General features: G+C 41.4%; 1 protein-coding gene across 2 annotated transcripts in view; it reads left to right on the forward strand.

The window, feature by feature from the left end:
- The first annotated feature begins 5,208 nt into the window (after positions 1–5,208).
- LOC121441073 (apoptosis-inducing factor 1, mitochondrial) overlaps positions 5,209–17,409 on the forward strand; it is a 47,384-nt gene continuing 35,183 nt past the window's right edge. Inside the window, exon 1 of one of the 2 annotated variants that reach the window (XM_041642210.1) lies at positions 5,209–5,467. In XM_041642210.1, coding sequence (XP_041498144.1) covers positions 5,365–5,467 — 103 coding nt within the window. In that variant the 5' untranslated portion in view covers positions 5,209–5,364. The remainder of the gene's footprint in view (positions 5,468–17,409) is intronic. The other variant, XM_041642209.1, reaches the window with a different exon arrangement.

A 17,409-nucleotide genomic window follows, 5' to 3' on the forward strand; every position in this document is an offset into this window, starting at 1 on the left:
CAGGAGAGGGGGGAAAACTAGTGGGGACAGCTCCAGCAAAGGGGGACTTTGTTTCTGTAGCTAACCATTCCAGGTCGAGATGAGGGCACTTAGGACATGGCATAAACCCCACAATTTCAGACACTCTGAGCCTTCATAGAGTCATAAGTTGTTCCAGAATGGCGGAGTTTCAAAGGGAATTGAGAATCCCAAGGAGGGTTCACCCACCCCCTGAAAGTGAATGTAGAACAGAGTGGTTGGGTCTAATTTGCCAGAAGCCTAGATTATGCTTGGAAGACGATAAATGAATACAACTTTTTTACGATGTCAGAGGGCAGCTTCCCAAGGCTTACGAACCATTACACAGCTTGATCACGACCCATATTCCTTCTCCCAAAAGTGACTTTCAGGTTCAGAATTTGTCTGAAATCAACTTAGGTCCAATTTGCATATAATAAAGAGCACCCATTTTGTTTGTTTTAGAAATTTTCTCATCTCCCTCATATTTCATAGACTAAGGTAGTACTAACATATGCCATTAGCATCCACATGTGAGATATTGCTAATGTCATCAAAGTCATGGGTTCCAGCCGCACACATGAGCTGCCATTTTTTTGTTTTGTTTTGTTTTTTGGTTTTTCGAGACAGGGTTTCTCTGTGGTTTTGGAGCCTGTCCTGGAACTAGCTCTGTAGACCAGGCTGGTCTCGAACTCACAGAGATCCGCCTGCCTCTGCCTCCCGAGTGCTGGGATTAAAGGTGTGCGCCACCATTGCCCGGCTGAGCTGCCATTTTGTATATGAAACTTGATCTACAAGGAAGAGTCAATGTGATTAAATACATTTTCACTAAGGAAAAAAAACAATTCAGTACCTCAGTGATGTGCGTGTAAGCATATTGGAATGTGAATGCTTAGCCAAGTTCAAGTTATTCAAAACACAGCATTCTACTTAATTTTATTCTTGAGTTAGGACATGTATTTATAGTCCTTTATCATACATGTGGGTCACCCATTTCTAAAGCCCTTGATTATACTAGTCAACATTGAAACCATCCAGAGAAGGAGTTACTTAATCCAAGACCATCCTTATGTATGCCAACAATCAACATGTTTTTTAACTGACTATTTTCTACATAATAGAAATTATTATTTGATTATTTCTTGTTGAAAAAAAAAAGCCCTGATGCCTCAAGTGATCCATACCCTTAGAAGAGTAGCTGTAATGATAAGATAGGAGGGCTAGCCCAGTTGATACGGTGCTTGTCCCAGGGAGGAAGAGGCAAGATAATCAGAGGTTTAAGGTTATCCTTAGCTACATAGTGAATTTGAAGTCAGATTGGGCAATAGGAGACACTCTCCAAAAAAAGCAAGGGTAAATAACTATTGATGCCACATCCTTTACATTCAGTGGAAAGCGGTTCTGCCAGTTTATGGGTAAAATTTATGTTATCTTATCTCAAGATAAAAAAATTATCTATTTAAATTATCCACATGCTTCTGTCAAAAAAATTATTGGGGACTGGAGAGATGGCTCAGTGGTTAAGAGCACTGGCTGCTCTTCCAGAGGACCCAGGTTCAATTCCTGGCACCCACATGGCAGTTCACAATTGGCTATAACTCCCATTCCAGGGGATCCAACACCCTTACACAGACATATATGCAGGCAAAACACCAATGCACATAAAATAAAAATAAATAAATCTTTAAAAATTGTCACCGGGTCTACTTTTGTAAGTTTAAAATTTGATTTCTAGAAATACGATTTTTCACAATAGGTTTTTAATCCTAGGGAAGTATTTGTTACTATAAACTTTTGGAATGAGTTTGGTGAGTACATTGCTAGGGTAAAAAGGGTATAGTTTTTCAGCAAAAGTACAAGAGAAATGCCTCATTGTACCTATCACAAAAATGTGTATTTTACACTGATTTTTTGTTTTAATTATGCATGCATTATCAAATTGTTTTTAATATATTCAGTTGTTTCATAATTGCATCTGACTATCAAAATTTTGATAGTATTTTTCAAAGCTGTCTTTATCAGCAGCCATAATTGACTTTGTATTAAATGAATGCATGTTTGTTATTAACCCCTTTATTATTAACCTGATGTTGCTAAGAGATTGGATCTCACTGTGTTATTCCAAATTGACTCCCAAACTCCTGGGCTCAAGTGCTCCTCTTGCCCCAGTTCCTCAGTATACTATGGGTTTCTAGAAATAACAAGGAACAATAGCTAAGTATTTAAAATATAAAATGTATTTATTTTTTCTGGAATTGATATTTTCAATATTTATCCCCCAAAGCATATCTAGATTTTAAAAAAATTGTCACTCATGAGGGCTGGGAAGACAGGTCTGTGGTTAAGAGGACTTGTTCTTGCAGATGACTGGGGTTCGGTTCTCAGCACCTACATGGCCAGCTGTTCATAACTCTAGTTACAGGGGATATGACGTCATCTTCTGACCTCTGAGGGCACCAGGTGTGCACATGGTGCACAGACTTGCATGCAAGGAAAACAGTTATACATACAAAATAGAATAAATCTTTTTTTTTCCAGACAGGTTTCTTTGTGTAGCCCTGGCTGTTCTAGAACTAGTTCTGTAGACCAGACTGGCCTTGAAGTCACTAAAATCTGCCTGTCTCTGCCTCTTGAGTGCTGGGATTAAAGAATTACACCACCTCTGACAAAATAAAATAAATCCGCCGGGCGGTGGTGGCGCACGCCTTTAATCCCAGCACTCGGGAGGCAGAGGCAGGTGGATCTCTGTGAGTTCGAGGCCAGCCTGGTCTACATAGGGAGTTCCAGGACAGGCTCCAAAGCTACAGAGAAACCCTGTCTCGAAAAAAACAAACAAACAAACAAACAAACAAATAAATAAACAAACAAACAAATAAATAAATAAATAAATAAATCCTAAACACGGCGGTGTTGGTGCCTACAACTCACAGAAATCTGCCTGCATCTGCCATCCCCCCCCCCCAGTGCTGAGATTAAAGGCATGTGCCATCACATTCTGCTTGGTTTTTTTTGTTTGTTTTCTTTTTTTTTTTTTAAATTGAGACAAGGTCTTTTGTAGCCCAGGCTTTTCCCCCAACTCCAGAATGAACTGCAACACCACTCCTGGCTTCATTACCTGCAATTTTAAACATTGATCTAATCTGCCGAATGGATAATGACATTTTGGGTGTTTTCATGCAACGAATCCTGCTTCCTGGGTTAAACTTCCTAAAATATGCCTTTGCAATTGCATCCCCTATCCACTTTCACCAAAAAAAAAAAAAGGACTCTCATCACTTGCAAAGACTAAGGCCCAATTCACTTGACAGTTCAAGTTTGGTTCCATCACACTTACAGTCCTTATCGCCACTTCTGACACAGTATGTCTTCTGTCATTGTTTCCTGAAAATGAACTCTATTTCTGGAAATTTTATTTTGTTATTGCTGTTTAAAACCTTAGAGGGTTTTTGTGTGGTGCTTCAACTGAGCAGAGGACCTTGTAGTGTTAGTCACTCTGCCTCTGAACTATACTCCCAGCCCCAGGGTGTTGTTTTGAAACAGTCTATGTTGCTCAGGTTGATCTAGAATTCATAATGAGGTTCCATGTGCTGAGGAATTATAGGCTTGCATTCCTAAGTCCAACTGTCTCTAGACCAGTTGAGGCAATTGGGTAACTTGTCCAAGTAGCAGAGGTCCTAGGTCCCTATGGAGTTCAGGTCAACATGCTTAAACCCTAAAAATACTACTTTTGGTCTCAATGTGTTCACTCTCGGAAAATACTATTCCTTCTCCTCCACTATTAGATTACTGATCATCCTTCCAGACATAGCTCAAATAACACATCCACATTAGGTTGTCCCCTTGGGATTACATCCTAAACCCCTCTTTTGATTTGACTCTGTGCTAAGTATCATTTTAATGATCAATAGATCCCATTTTCCCCTACTTTTTTTTTTTTTTTGCTTTTGCTTTTTCGAGACAGGGTTTCTCTGTGGTTTTGGAGCCTGTCCTGGAACTAGCTCTTGTACACCAGGCTGGTCTCGAACTCACAGAGATCCGCCTGCCTCTGCCTCCTGAGTGCTGGGATTAAAGGCGTGCGCCACCACCGCCCGGCCCCCATATTTTTCATATCCATAAAAGCCTCTTACATAGAACTGGTCAATAGCGAGGGACAGGGTCTCCTCACCACGAGGCCTTGACTGGCCTAGTATAAACTACCTTAGCTTCAAACTTACTTGTTATTGGCCTCTGCCTCCCCAGTGGGAGGACCGGCGATATACCACGACACACAGCTTCGTTAGACACTTTTTTGTTTTGTTTTTCCAGCCCATCCTGGAACTAGATCTTGTAGACCAGGCTGGCCTTGACCTCACAAAGAACTGCCTGCCACTGCCTCTAAGTGCTGGAATTAAAGGCATGCGCCACCACCACCTGGCTTCATTTCATACTTAATATGCAATTCAAATCTATGAAAACGGTGTGCGTGTTCTCTCCACAGGGGAGCAAAAGATCTATTTTTTCTCACTTCTTGCTCTGTATCTCCCACAGCTTTCTCAGTACTGCTCAGGATTTCTTTCACAGAAAATCTGTCAGGCATAAACTTTTTGTCAGCCTGCTCTTCTCAAGCACGAAAGCCATAATAGCGCGAGATTATCCAAGGCACTTGGTACAGCATTATGAAAGTGACACAGAGAAAGAACAGGGGAAGTACACGCCCCCACTCTAGCCCCCCAAAAAGGGCTGCAGGAGAAAGTGCCAGTTACTTGTAAAAGACGGAAGTTTATTCAGGATTCGGAAAGTCAGGTGCGCTGACTCGGACTTGGGGAGACCACCATTGGATAATAATAAGAGATTCAGAAAGGCTTAAATGCCTGATAGCCAATTGCCTAAAACACACAAAAAAGAAAGTAAGGTTCTGGAGTCGGTTTTTTGTGACGTGTGTCAGTTCCCATCGCGGACAGTGCGGTAGCACCGCCCACAGCCTTCAGGCACAAGGCTCTCCATGGACAGGTTGCCGAAGCGGCTCAACCTACCACAGGGCCACTAACTCGCGGAAACTTGCAAATCCGGAGGCGGGACCCGGCTCTTTGCAGACCTCGTGGGCAACTGCACGCATGCGCACGCCTCATTACCGTGGGACCAATTACAAGGCGGCGCTGAGCATTACGCCTGCGCAGTAGGTCTCCAGCCTCAGTGCCTTTTCCCTCCTGCTCTAGCGGGCCGGTTTCTCTATCCAATGTCCACTCGGGGCTGGGAGGAGGAGACTGCGTAGTGTGCGTGTGACGGGAGGGGGAAGCGGGTCCGGCCCGTGGTATTTGACCCATTCGACGGTGTGTGAGAAGAAAAGGAAGGAGCAGGAGCGGGAGGTTCCGAGTAGCGGTTGCCGAAATGTTCCGGTGTGGAGGCTTGGCGGGTGCTTTCAAGCAGAAACTCGTGCCCTTGGTGCGGACGGTGTGCGTCCAGAGGCCAAGACAGAAGAACCGGCTTCCAGGTGAGTAACTGACCCGTCCCGGACCACCCCTTCCCCTACTTCAAAGTCCAAAGGCCTTAGTGCTACAGGCTTTCCGTCCCTTGCAGAGCTCCCCCGTTCTTCCAAAAAACAAAAAACTTCCCATCATAAGAATTCCAAATTGGCGGGATACGAAGCCAGAGTTTGCAAGCTGAGGAATCAGCACTTTTGTGCCGACCTGACCTTCAAGAGATTTGAACACCAGAAGTCGGTGTGGGGCCTTCTCCTGGGACTATTTCTAACTTGCGAATAACAGTACGCTTGGCCACAGCATTTTGCCCATCGCTGCCACCTTGCCCTTTTAAAGCATTGAGGTCAAACGGACGTTGCCATGTATTGGTTGTTACAGCCCTATGCCCAAGTTTCTCCTGTAAATCAGATTATTCTTTCTGCCTTCCAAAACTCCTCATGAGAGCTGTAGATTTGAATGCCCCACGATGTGTAAACGGCGCAGCGCCAGTAAGGACTCAGTTGTACACCAGACATGGAGAGAATTAGCTCAGAATTGATTTGAGAAGCCCACACACTGCAATTCCTGATGGTCTTGCATGCTTCAATGAAAATTATTAGAACACACTGCATTGTTCTCAGGGAAGTTGTCTCATTAAACTCTAGAGCTGGAAGGGATTTTGTGTAAACATCAACCCACTCAGTTTATGGATAATAAATTGAGGAACAGAGAAAAGAAATTACTTGCAAACGGTCACATAATTAATAGGTAGAGCTAAAGCTACTCTGCCGGTCTCTAGGCCCCTAATCTATTGCTCCACCCCTACCCTGCTTCCTAAATTTGACATGAAACAGTTAAGCATGAATTAGGTTCTCTTTTCAGAAATTAGCCTATTGTGCATCCAATATCCATGGGTTTATCTGAGCATGGTTTGAATCAGTTTATTTTCTTTCTTTTTTTTTTCCTTTCTTTTTTTCCGAAACAGGGTTTCTCTGTAGCTTTTGGAACCTGTCCTGGAACTAGCTCTTGTAGACCAGGCTGGCCTTGAACTCACAGAGATCTGCCTGCCTCTGCCTCTCGTGCACCACCACCCGGCTGAGTCAGCTTATTTTCAACCTATACAGATTTGTGGGAATGAATGACTTTTTACAAAGTACATTTTAGCCGTGCGGTGGTGGCGGTGGCGGTGCATGTCTTTAACCCCAACACTCGGGAGGCAGAGGCAGGCGGATCTCTGTGAGTTCAAGGCCAGCCTGGTCTGCAAGAGCTAGTTCCAAGACAGGCTCCAATGCTATAGAAAAGCCCTGTCTTGAAAAACCAAAAAAACAAGCAAACAAAAAAGTGCATTTTAAAAATGAATTATTTTTTTAAATCATCATCCTGGGGTAATTACATTTATAATATCAAATGTTATCCTTGAGGCTTTTGTGACGTGCAGGTGCCTTCTGGGCCTTTTAAAAAGGAGTGGAAAATACCTTTTGATTGTTAAGATCTTTGCAAATTCTTGGAATGAGTCAAAGTGTTTCTTAATAGGTGTTATCTTCTGGGTGTGGTGGACGTGACCTTAATCTCAGCATTCTAGAGGCTGAGACAGGCGGAACTCTAAATTCAAGGCCTTCTTGGTCCAGGCAGAAAGTTCTAGGCCAGCCAGGGCTACTCAGTTGAGACCCTGTCTCAAAAAAAGGTGTTAGCTAGCTGATTTATGTCCTAGGAAGTACTTCTTAGAATTTAAGAATTTGTTTTAGCAAAAATAAACAGACAAAGAAATAAAGAACAACAACAAAAACCCTCTGGCTTACCTAAAAACCCAGTGAATATAATCTGTATGAGTTCTGTGTGCATGGAAATAGTGGTGTGTTATATGTAAATTGTGAAAAAAATCATACAAATGTAGATAACCTGCCTTTCTAATTCTGTGTTTTTATTTTACTCAATACATAGCTTTTACCAGAATTCTGGCTTTAACCAGAAGTTCTCATCAATTAAGCATTCATTTGATTACAGTATTAGAGCTGTTGAAAAAATACAGACTTACATGTTTCTTTCCCACTGCATGACTTTGCTTGAAGGCAGTCTCCTGTAAAAATACTATGACTTCCTGACATACCCATCCATCTTTTTAAAAAAACTTATTTATTATGTATACAACATTCTCCCTCCATGTATGCCCACACAGCAGAGGAGGGCACCAGATCTCATGGTTGTGAGCCACCATGTGGTTGCTGGGAATTGAACTCGACCTCTGGAAGAGCAGCCAGTGCTCTTAACTACTGAACCATCTCTCCAGCGCCCTCCCCCATCCATCTTTTGCACACACTTTTTTGTCCTTTGGCCATGAATCAGAGTATGACATCACCTGCTTTAAAAATGAGAAGGGGTAGGTTACAATTTCAAAAAGAATTTATGATACTTTCATTGTAAGAATATTTTGTGGCTCAATTGCCTTTAATCTGATTTCCTTTTCACATGGCATCATCTGCCATATGCTTTCACAGAGGTGGGCAAGAGTCAAGATTTATATACCACTCCCCCTTTCTTCATCCCCCCCCCACCAATACTTTGCAGGTTGTTAGAAAACTTAATTCTTTTTGGCTTTTTTGTTGGCTTAGTTAACCTTGAGCCTGCCTTGAAACTAAGCATCTTCACCTCTCACCATTGTTAGATTCGTTTCCATTATACTCTGCTTTTTTGCTCTTGAAACCTTAGTACCTGCTATTCTGCTTTATGTGGATTTTCTGCCTCTTTCCAGAAATGATTAAGGTAACTAAGCCATAACTCTGTGTCTGCATACATTACTGAGAAGGGGTTGATAATAGATATTTTGTGTTCTGTAATATTTTTTCCACCAAGCATTATGCTGCCAATTTTGTCAAACTGATCACTACTCCCTGACCTAAGGTCCAAGTATTTGACTTTTCTTCTTTATTTGGAATCATAACATCTTTTTTTGAGACAGGATCTATTATGCAGCCCAGGTTGTCGTAGAACTCATGTAGACCAGGCTGGCCTCATAGAGGTCTGCCTGCATGGATCTGCCTCCTGAGTGCTGGGATTGAAAGGTGTTCAACACGAGGGGCTGAAGAAATGGCTCAGTGGTTAAGAGCACTAACTACTCTTCCAGAGGACCCAGGTTCAGTTCCCAGCACCCACATGGCAGCTCACAACTGTAACTCCAGGGGACCCAGAAACCATGGCAAAACACTAATGCACATAAAATAATTTTTTTTTTTTAAAAGAAAGAAATGTGCCAAGTGGTGGTGCATGCTTTTAATTCCAGCACTCGGGAGGTGGAGGCAGGGGGATCTCTGTGAGTTTGATGCCAGCCTGGTCTACAAGAGCTAGTTCCAGGATAGGCTCCAAAGCTATAGAGAAAGGAAGGAAGGAAGGAAGGAAGGAAGGAAGGAAGGAAGGAAGGAAGGAAGGAAAGAAAAATAAGAAATAAGAAGCGATGATACATTCCATTTAATACTTTTCTGCTGTGGCTGCTGTAGTGAGGGATGTATCTGTGACTGCAATAGTGGTGTGATAGAAGCAGATGAAATCTGGGCCCACGGGGCTGGAGAGATGGCTCAGAGGTTAAGAGCATTGCCTGCTCTTCCAAAGGTCCTGAGTTCAATTCCCAGCAACCACATGGTGGCTCACAACCATCTGTAATGAGGTCTGGTGCCCTCTTCTGGCCTGCAGACATACACACAGACAGAATATTGTATACATAATAAATAAATATTTTAAAAAAAGAAATCTGGGCCTTCAGTAAGAGCTGGGGTTATGCTGGGGCTGTGCCTCAACACCAGATGTTGTCTGTGGCACCATCGGCTGAGAATAACAGTACTAGGAGTCTTCAGTAAAGATTGGGGGGAACTGATTCTAAAGCAAACCAGAATAGGAAAAAAATTAAAAAGCTGGGCAGTGGTGGCCTTTAATCTCAGCACCTGGGAGGCACTCCCTGAGTTCAAGGCCAGCCTGCCTGGTCTACAGAGCTAGTTACATTATAGCTAGGGCTGTTGTTACACAGAGAAACCCTGTCTCAAAAAAAGGGGTGTTTATTCTAGATTGAATCTTTTCATCTTTAAAGAAGGAACTGAGGGGCTGGAAAGATGGCTCAGTGGTTAAGAGCACTGGCTGCTCTTCCAGAGATCTTGAATTCAATTCCCAGCAACCACATGGTGGCTCACAACCATCTGTAATGAGATGAGATCTGGCGCCCTCTTCTGGCGCGCGGACATACATAATGTTGTATACATAATAAATAAATAAATCTCTAAAAAAATAAAGAAGAAACTGAACATTTGGCTGGAGAGATAGTTTAGAGGTTAAGAGCACTGACTGCTCTTCAAGAGGTTCTGAGTTCAATTCCCAGCAACCACATGGTGGCCCACAACCATCTACAGTGAGATCTGGTGCCCTCTTCTGGCATGCAGACATACATGCAGGCAGAATACTATATACATAATAAATAAATCAAAAAAAAAGAAGGAATTCTACTCCTTATGACCTAGAATCCTAGATTGTGGACACTGCTAAATGACACACTGGTTTTTGATGTTTTGAGACAGGATCTTGGTATGTATTTCAGTTGTACACCCTCTCCCCAACTCACTATGTGGCTAAATCCTGATCTCATGGTCCTTCTGTCTTAGCCTTTAGAGTGCTTGATGGCATCTTTTAAAAACCTAAATGATTCTTCTCTACTCATCCTACCTAATCAAGGGTTTTCAGAAGAAAATCTTTGGCGGATAGATTTTTCTATAATCAGTTAATAAGTTAGATTTCTTTTTTTTAATGGTTGCTGGGAATTGAACTCATGACCTCTGGAAGAGTAGTCAGTGTTCTTAACCTGTGAGCTATCTCCCCAGCCCCCAATAAGTTAGATTTTTTTCTTTGTTTTTCAAGACAGGGTCTCTCTGTAGCTTTGGAGCCTGTCCTGGAATTAGCCCTTGTAAGATTTTTTTTTCTTTGTTTTTCAAGACAGGGTCTCTCTGTAGCTTTGGAGCCTGTCCTGGAACTAGCTCTGTAGACCAGGCTGGCCTCAAACTCACAGAGATCCGCCTGCCTCTGCCTCCCAAGTGCTGGGATTAAAGGTGTGCACCACCACCGCCTGGCTAAGTTAGATTTTTTTTAAAAAGATGCTTTGATGGAATTGCTGCCATGTGTTAACATTCTTCTAAGTCATATTTCCTAAAGTTGCCTGGTTATATGATTTGAATAAAGGATAAACCCAAATCTTCTCCAGGATCTGCAAAAGAAACACTGAGATTGAGAATAAAATTCTCTTGGATAGAGTCCTGGAATCTAAATTTTAGCAAACTCTTAGAGTTCATATGACCAGGTAAATTTGGGAAATACTGTTTTAGATAAATAGCGACTCTTGTTTTTCTCTTTCACTGGCTTAAGGATTAAAAAAAAACACTCAGCAACCTTGGTTCTCTTGTGATTTGCATCAAGCATATTTTCTCATAACCAAAGGACTGGGAGTTTATCCTATCTGTTCCTGTGTCCTAAGCATCCTGTACAGTTTCTGAGACACTAAGTTCCCAGTGAATGGTTTCTTTTTTCTGTTATCTAAAGTGTTCTTTTTCTTCTGTGCCATTTGTAAGAATGGTTCATGCAGTACTATAGTTATCATTCTTATTCTAAAATTCCAGCAAGGGTTGATAATTTTTTTAAAGGCTGATAAAATTAAATAGTTGTTGCATTATTTATAAAAAGGCATCTAACAACAGTGGGCATATTAAATAGGCTGTGTTTTATCCATGTTGGAAAAATTAGTTTGATGTTTAGGAATCAAGTTCTTTTTGTTTGTTTGTTTTGGTTTTGGTTTTTCAAGACAAGGTTTCTCTGTAGCTTTTGTGCCTGTCCTAGAACTAGCTCTTGTAGACCAGGCTGGCCTCGAACTCACAGAGATCCACCTGCCTCTGCCTCCTAGTGCTGGGATTAAAGGCATACGCCACCACCGCCCGGTTTGGGAATCAAGTTTTAAGAGCATATAGACTTCTTAATCATTTGGGATTCCTAAGCCCCTCAGCATATGAATGTGTTTCTGGAAAGGTCTGGGAATATGGATAATAGGAAAATTTGAGGCCTCCAAAAATGAGCTTACTGGTTAAAGTATTACTCTACTGATAGTCTGTGGTACTTAAAGTTGCCATTTTTATTAAGCAACTTGAAATTAATGGATCTGGGTCAGAAACCTTCTCAAAGAAAAAAGAAACCGTTCACTGGGAACTTAGTGTTTCAGAAACTGTACAGGATGCTTTAGGACACAGGAACAGATAGGATAAACTCCCAGTCTTTTGGTTTAGGAGGGGGAAGTAACTGCTGCTATTCTGCATATGAGAAAATATGCTTGATGCAAATCACAAGAGAACCAAGGTTGCTGAGTTTCTTTAGTCAATGCCAAAGACATGCTTCATTCCTGTAATCCCAGCAGGAGAATTGCCAAGATTTTGAGTGAATTCTAACCCTGCTTAGTCTACAGTGTGAGATCATGTCTCAAAGAAACAAAACAAATAGAAATAAATGTCCATTCAAAGTATTGGGGAGGTTGAGGTATGGGGTCATGAGTTCAAAGCAAGTCAGAGCTACATATCAAATTCTCATCTGAAAAAGAAAACATCAAAAGTTTGGTCAATATCGATCAAATTAGAAAGACAACACTCTGGAGGCAGAGACGGAAGATTTCTGTGAGTTCGGGATCAGCCTGGTCTACTTAGCAGGTTCTGAGCCAGCCACAGCTACACAGTTATGCCCTCTTAAAAAAATTATTTATACCTACTGTATATCAGGTACTGTTACACAAGCACAAATTGGGTTATTGGGAATTGCATTCTAAGTATAAGTACAAAATCTTTTTTTTTTCTTTTTTCTTTTTTTTTGTTTTTTTCGAGACAGGGTTTCTCTGTGGCTTTGGAGCCTGTCCTGGAACTAGCTCTGTAGACCAGGCTGGTCTCGAACTCACAGAGATCCGCCTGCCTCTGCCTCCCGAGTGCTGGGATTAAAGGCGTGCGCCACCACCGCCCGGCCTAAGTACAAAATCTTGACCTGTGCTGCAGAACATCTAAAACAAGTAACTGCTACAGTAATGGGAAGTCAGGAGTAAGTCACCTTCTTGTAAAACAAGTGAAGAAGGTGGTGGATGCTTCCGTTGGGGCTCTGAAATTTTGTGACTATGAAGAGAAAGGCATGAAAATAGTTTCATAGCTTAAAATGGAGGGCAATCAATCCTAGTGGTTTTGGGGACCGAGTCTGCAGAATCACCAGCTTGGCGCTAGCTAGCCTAGGCAGCATAGCAAGACCCTGCCTCAGAAAAAGAAGAAAAAAAGAGCTAAACTTGGGTTTTTTTATTTTAATGTATATTTTCATTTTTCAAGACGGTTTCTCTGTGTATCCCTGGCTTTCCTGAAACTCTCTTTGTAGGCCAGGCTGGCCTTGAACTCATAGAAAACTGCCTGCCCCTGCCTGCCTCTGCCTCCCAGGTGCTGGGATTAAAAGCAAGCACTACCACTGTCCACCTTATTTAGTAATTTATTGTCTAAAAATTAAATCATTTTATTTCATGACAGCAAAGAGTTCTAAACCAGGGAAGATACCATGAAGAATAAAGCAAAAATGATTTTCTTCGCTGGAGAGTATAGATTTAAAGTCTCTTAGCTATATTTCAGAAATTGAAATAGGATGATCACATTTGTGTAACCAACTTCCCAGTGTGAAATTTGACCTGTGTTGGAAAGATGCTACTTTAATATTTTTTAGGTTTATTTATCTACTTATTTATTTATTTATTTTTGAGGAGGGTCGGGTTCCAAACAGGGTTTCTCTGGCTGTTCTGGAACTCCCTTTGTAGGCCAGGTTGTCCTCAAACTCACAGAGACCCTCTTGCCTCTGAGTGCTGGGATTAAAGGCCTGTGCCACCATCTCCTGTCAATAGATTTATTTATTTTAATTTTATGAGTGTTTTGTCTGAATGTATATATGTGCACCACATGCATGCCTGTTGTTCATGGAGGTCAGAAGAGAATGTCTGAACTGGAGTTACAGATGGTTGGAAGCCACTGTGTGGGAGTTGAGAATAAAACACAGGTTCTCTGAAAAAGCAGCAAGTATTCTTTTTTTTTTCATTTTTTATTGATATTTATTGAGCTCTACATTTTTCTCTGCTCCCCTCCCTGTCTCTCCCCTCCCCCTCTAAATCCTCCCCCAAGGTCCCCATGCTCCCAATTTACTCAGGAGATCTTGTCTTTTTCTACTTTCTACTTCCCTTGTAGATTAGATCTATGTAAGTCTCTCTTGTTGTCTAAGTTCTCTGGCATTGTGGTTTGTAGGATGGCTTTCTTTGCTTTATGTTTAAAAACCACCTATGAGTGAGTACATGTCATAATTGTCTTTCTGTGTCTGGGTTACTCATTCAAAATAATGTTTCCTAGCTCTATCCATTTTCCTGCAAAATTCAAGATGTTGTTATTTTTTCTGCTGTATAGTACTCCATTGTGTAAATGTACCACATTTTCCTTATCCATTCTTCGGTCGAGGGGCATTTAGATTGTTTCCAGGTTCTGGTTATGACAAACAAAGCTGCTATGAACATAGTTGAGCACATGTCCTTGTGGCACAATTGAGCATCCTTTGGATATATACCCAAAAGTGGTATTACTGGGTCTTGAGGAAGGTTGTTTCCTAATTTTCTGAGAAATCGCCACACTGACATCCAAAGGGGTTGTACCAGCTTGCATTCCCACCAGCAATGCAGAAGCGTTCCCTTTTCCCCACAACCTCTCCAGCATAAGTTGTCATCAGTGTTTTTGATCTTGGCTATTCTTTCAGGTGTAAGATGGAATCTCAGAGTTGTTCTTTTTTTTTAATATTTATTTATTTATTATGTATACAACATTCTGCCTCGATGTATGCCCGCACACCAGAGCAGGGCGCCAGATCTCAGTACAGATGGTTGTGAGCCACCATGTGGTTGCTGGGAATTGAACTCAGGACCTTTGGAAGAGCAGCCAGTACTCTTAACCTCTGAGCCATCTCTCCAGCCCCCTCAGAGTTGTTCTGATTTGCATTTCTCTGATGACTAGCATTGTTGAACATTTCCTTAAGTGTCTTTCAGCCATTTTAGATTCCTCTGTTGAGAGTTCTGTTTAGGGCTGTACTATATTTTTTATTGGATTATGTGTTCTTTTGGTGTCCAATTTCTTGAATTCTTTGTATATTTTGGAAATTAGACCTCTGTCTGATGTGCTGTTAGTGAAGATCTTTTCCCATTCTGTAGGCTGTCGTTTTGTCTTGTTGACCATGTCCTTTGCTTTACAGAAGCTTTTCAGTTTCAGGAGGTCCCATTTATTAATTGTTTCTCTCAGTGTCTGTGCTGCTGGGGTTGTATTTAGGAAGTGGTTCCCTGTGTCAATGCGTTCAAGTATACTTCCCACTTTCTCTTCTATAAGGTTCAGTATGGCTGGCTTTATGTTGAGGTCTTCAATCCATTTGGACTTGAGTTTTGTGCATGGTGATAGATATATGGGTCTATTTTCATTCTTCTACATGTTGCTATCCAGTTATGCCAGCACCACTTGTTAAATATGCTTTCTTTTTTTCCATTTGATATTTTTTGCTTCCTTGTCAAAGATCAGGTGTTCGAAGATGTGTGGATTGATATCCAGGTCTTCTTTTGGGTTCCATTGTTCCTCCTGTCTGTTCTTATGCTAATACCTGGCTGTTTTCACTACTGTAGCTCTGTAGCAGAGTTTGAAGTCAGGGATTATGATGCCTCCAGAAGTTCTTTTATTGTACAGGATTGTTTTGGCTATCTGGATTTTTTGCTTTTCCCTATGAAGTTGAATGCTGTTCTTTTGAGGTCTTTGAAGAATTTTGATGGGCATTGCATTGAATCTGTAGATTGCTTTTGGTAAGATTGCCATTTTTACTATGTTAATTCTGCCTACCCAAGAGCATGGGAAATCTTTCTACTTTCTGGTGTCTTCTTCAATTTCTTTCTTCAAAGATTTAAAGTTCTTATCATACAAGTCTTCCACTTGTTTGGTTAGAGTTACTCCGAGATATTTTATGCTATTTATAGCTATTCTGAAGGGCATTGATTCTCTGATTTCTTCCCCAGCCCTTTATCATCTGTGTACAGGAGGGCTTCTGATTTTTTTGAGTTAATCTTGTATCCTGCTACATTGCTGAAAGTGTTTATGAGTTGTAGAAGTTCCTTGGTAGAATTTTGGGGATCACTTATGTAAACTATCCTATCATCAGCAAACAGTGAGAGTTTGACTTCTCCTTTTCCAATTTGTATCCCCTTGATCTTTTGGTGTCTTTATCAGCAAGTATTCTTAACCATGGAGCCATCTCATTGGCCCTTAATTTAATTTTTTTGATGCCACAATGTAATTTCTCTTAGAAATATTAATAGGTTTGAGCCTAGATTCCTGCCCCTTCCTATGCTAGGTATGTGCACTATATACTTAAAACTGTTCTGAATTATAAAATGCTTATTGTCCCAAGAATTTTAATAAGAGACTGCAGGTCTGTATACTTGTTAGTTCCCCTGTACCCTGACACTGTGAAAGGAAAGGGCAGAGTGTTGCTTTTTTCATCTCTGGAAGTATTATATAGGATACTACTACTAAAGCCTTTTTTTAAATTAAACAGTATTAGAAATTGGCCCTAGGGTCCTGCACAAGCTAGGTAAGCACCTTACCATTGAGCTGTATCCCCAACCCCTTTGAAAATATTTTTTAAACCTAAGGTCTCACTACATTGATCTTGCTGGTTTTTTTAACTCACTTTGTATCCCAGTAAGGCCTTGAATTTATGAAATTACCTCAGTTTCGGGAGTAGCTAAGATTGCAGGCCTGATCTACCAGACCTGGCTCTGTTCTTTTTTGTATGTTTGTATTTTCTATTGTTTTTCTTTAAGGTCCAATTCTTACTATATAGCTCTCTGGCTAATGTGTAACTTCCACTGTGCTTGGCCTCTGGTCTTTTTTTTCTTTTTTTTTTTCTTTTTGAGACAGGGTTTCTCTGTGTATCTTTGGAGCCTGCCCTGGCACTAGCTCTGTAGACCAGGGTGGCCTCAAAGTCACCTGCCTTTGCCTCCCGAATTCTGGGATTAAAGGCATTCACTACCACCACCCAGCGCCTCTGTCTTTCTTTCTTTTTTTGTTTTGTTTTGTTTTTCGAGACAGGGTTTCTCTGTAGCTTTGGAACCTATCCTAGAACTAGCTCTTGTAGACCAGGCTGGCCTCTAACTCACAGAGATCGAAGTGCCTCTGCCTCCCAAGTGCTGGGATTAAAGGCGTGCTCCACTACCACCTGGCAGCCTCTGTCTTTTAAAACCTAGTTAGGATAAAAACTCAAAAGATCAGCCTTTAGACCCCTGGTTTTTCCAAGTAGTCTCCTATTTGCAAGGTTAGTGTCAGGACCTTGTTAGAAATGGAGATTAGTTCTCTGTGTGGTGAACCAAGCCTGTGATTCTAGTACTCATCAGGTTAAGGCTGGAGGAGTACCCTGGTCTGCCTAAGGAGACTTTATCTCACAAAGCAAAAAAGACCCAGTGAGATGACTTAGCAGTCAAAGGTACTCGCTGACAAGGGAAAGACTTGCCTTCAATCCCTGGAACCCACAGTGGTGGTGGGAAAAAAACTACTGCTCTAGATCAAAGTGTACATACTCAGCCAAACATGGTCAAATAGCTGCTACTTTTGTGCACTACACAAGTGGAGTGGGTTTTACTTCTTCTTGTTGAAATATTTTATTTTTTGAGAGAGTCTCGCTTTGTGACCTGAGTTGTCCTAGGACCACTACTTAGGGTTCTATCTTTCAATTTAGGATTGTCCAACCTCACCTTCTCAGGTGCTAGAATTAGAATTATAGGCATGACCCACCTTGTCAAGGCTTTATTTATTCACATTTTTTATAGTTTTTAGGTATTTTTGAGACATTCTCATACTGCAACCCAGTCTGGTCTCAAATT

The sequence above is a fragment of the Microtus oregoni genome, unplaced genomic scaffold (genome assembly GCF_018167655.1).
Source record: "Microtus oregoni isolate MIOR12 unplaced genomic scaffold, Mior012 000073F_001, whole genome shotgun sequence".
NCBI lineage: Eukaryota > Metazoa > Chordata > Mammalia > Rodentia > Cricetidae > Microtus > Microtus oregoni.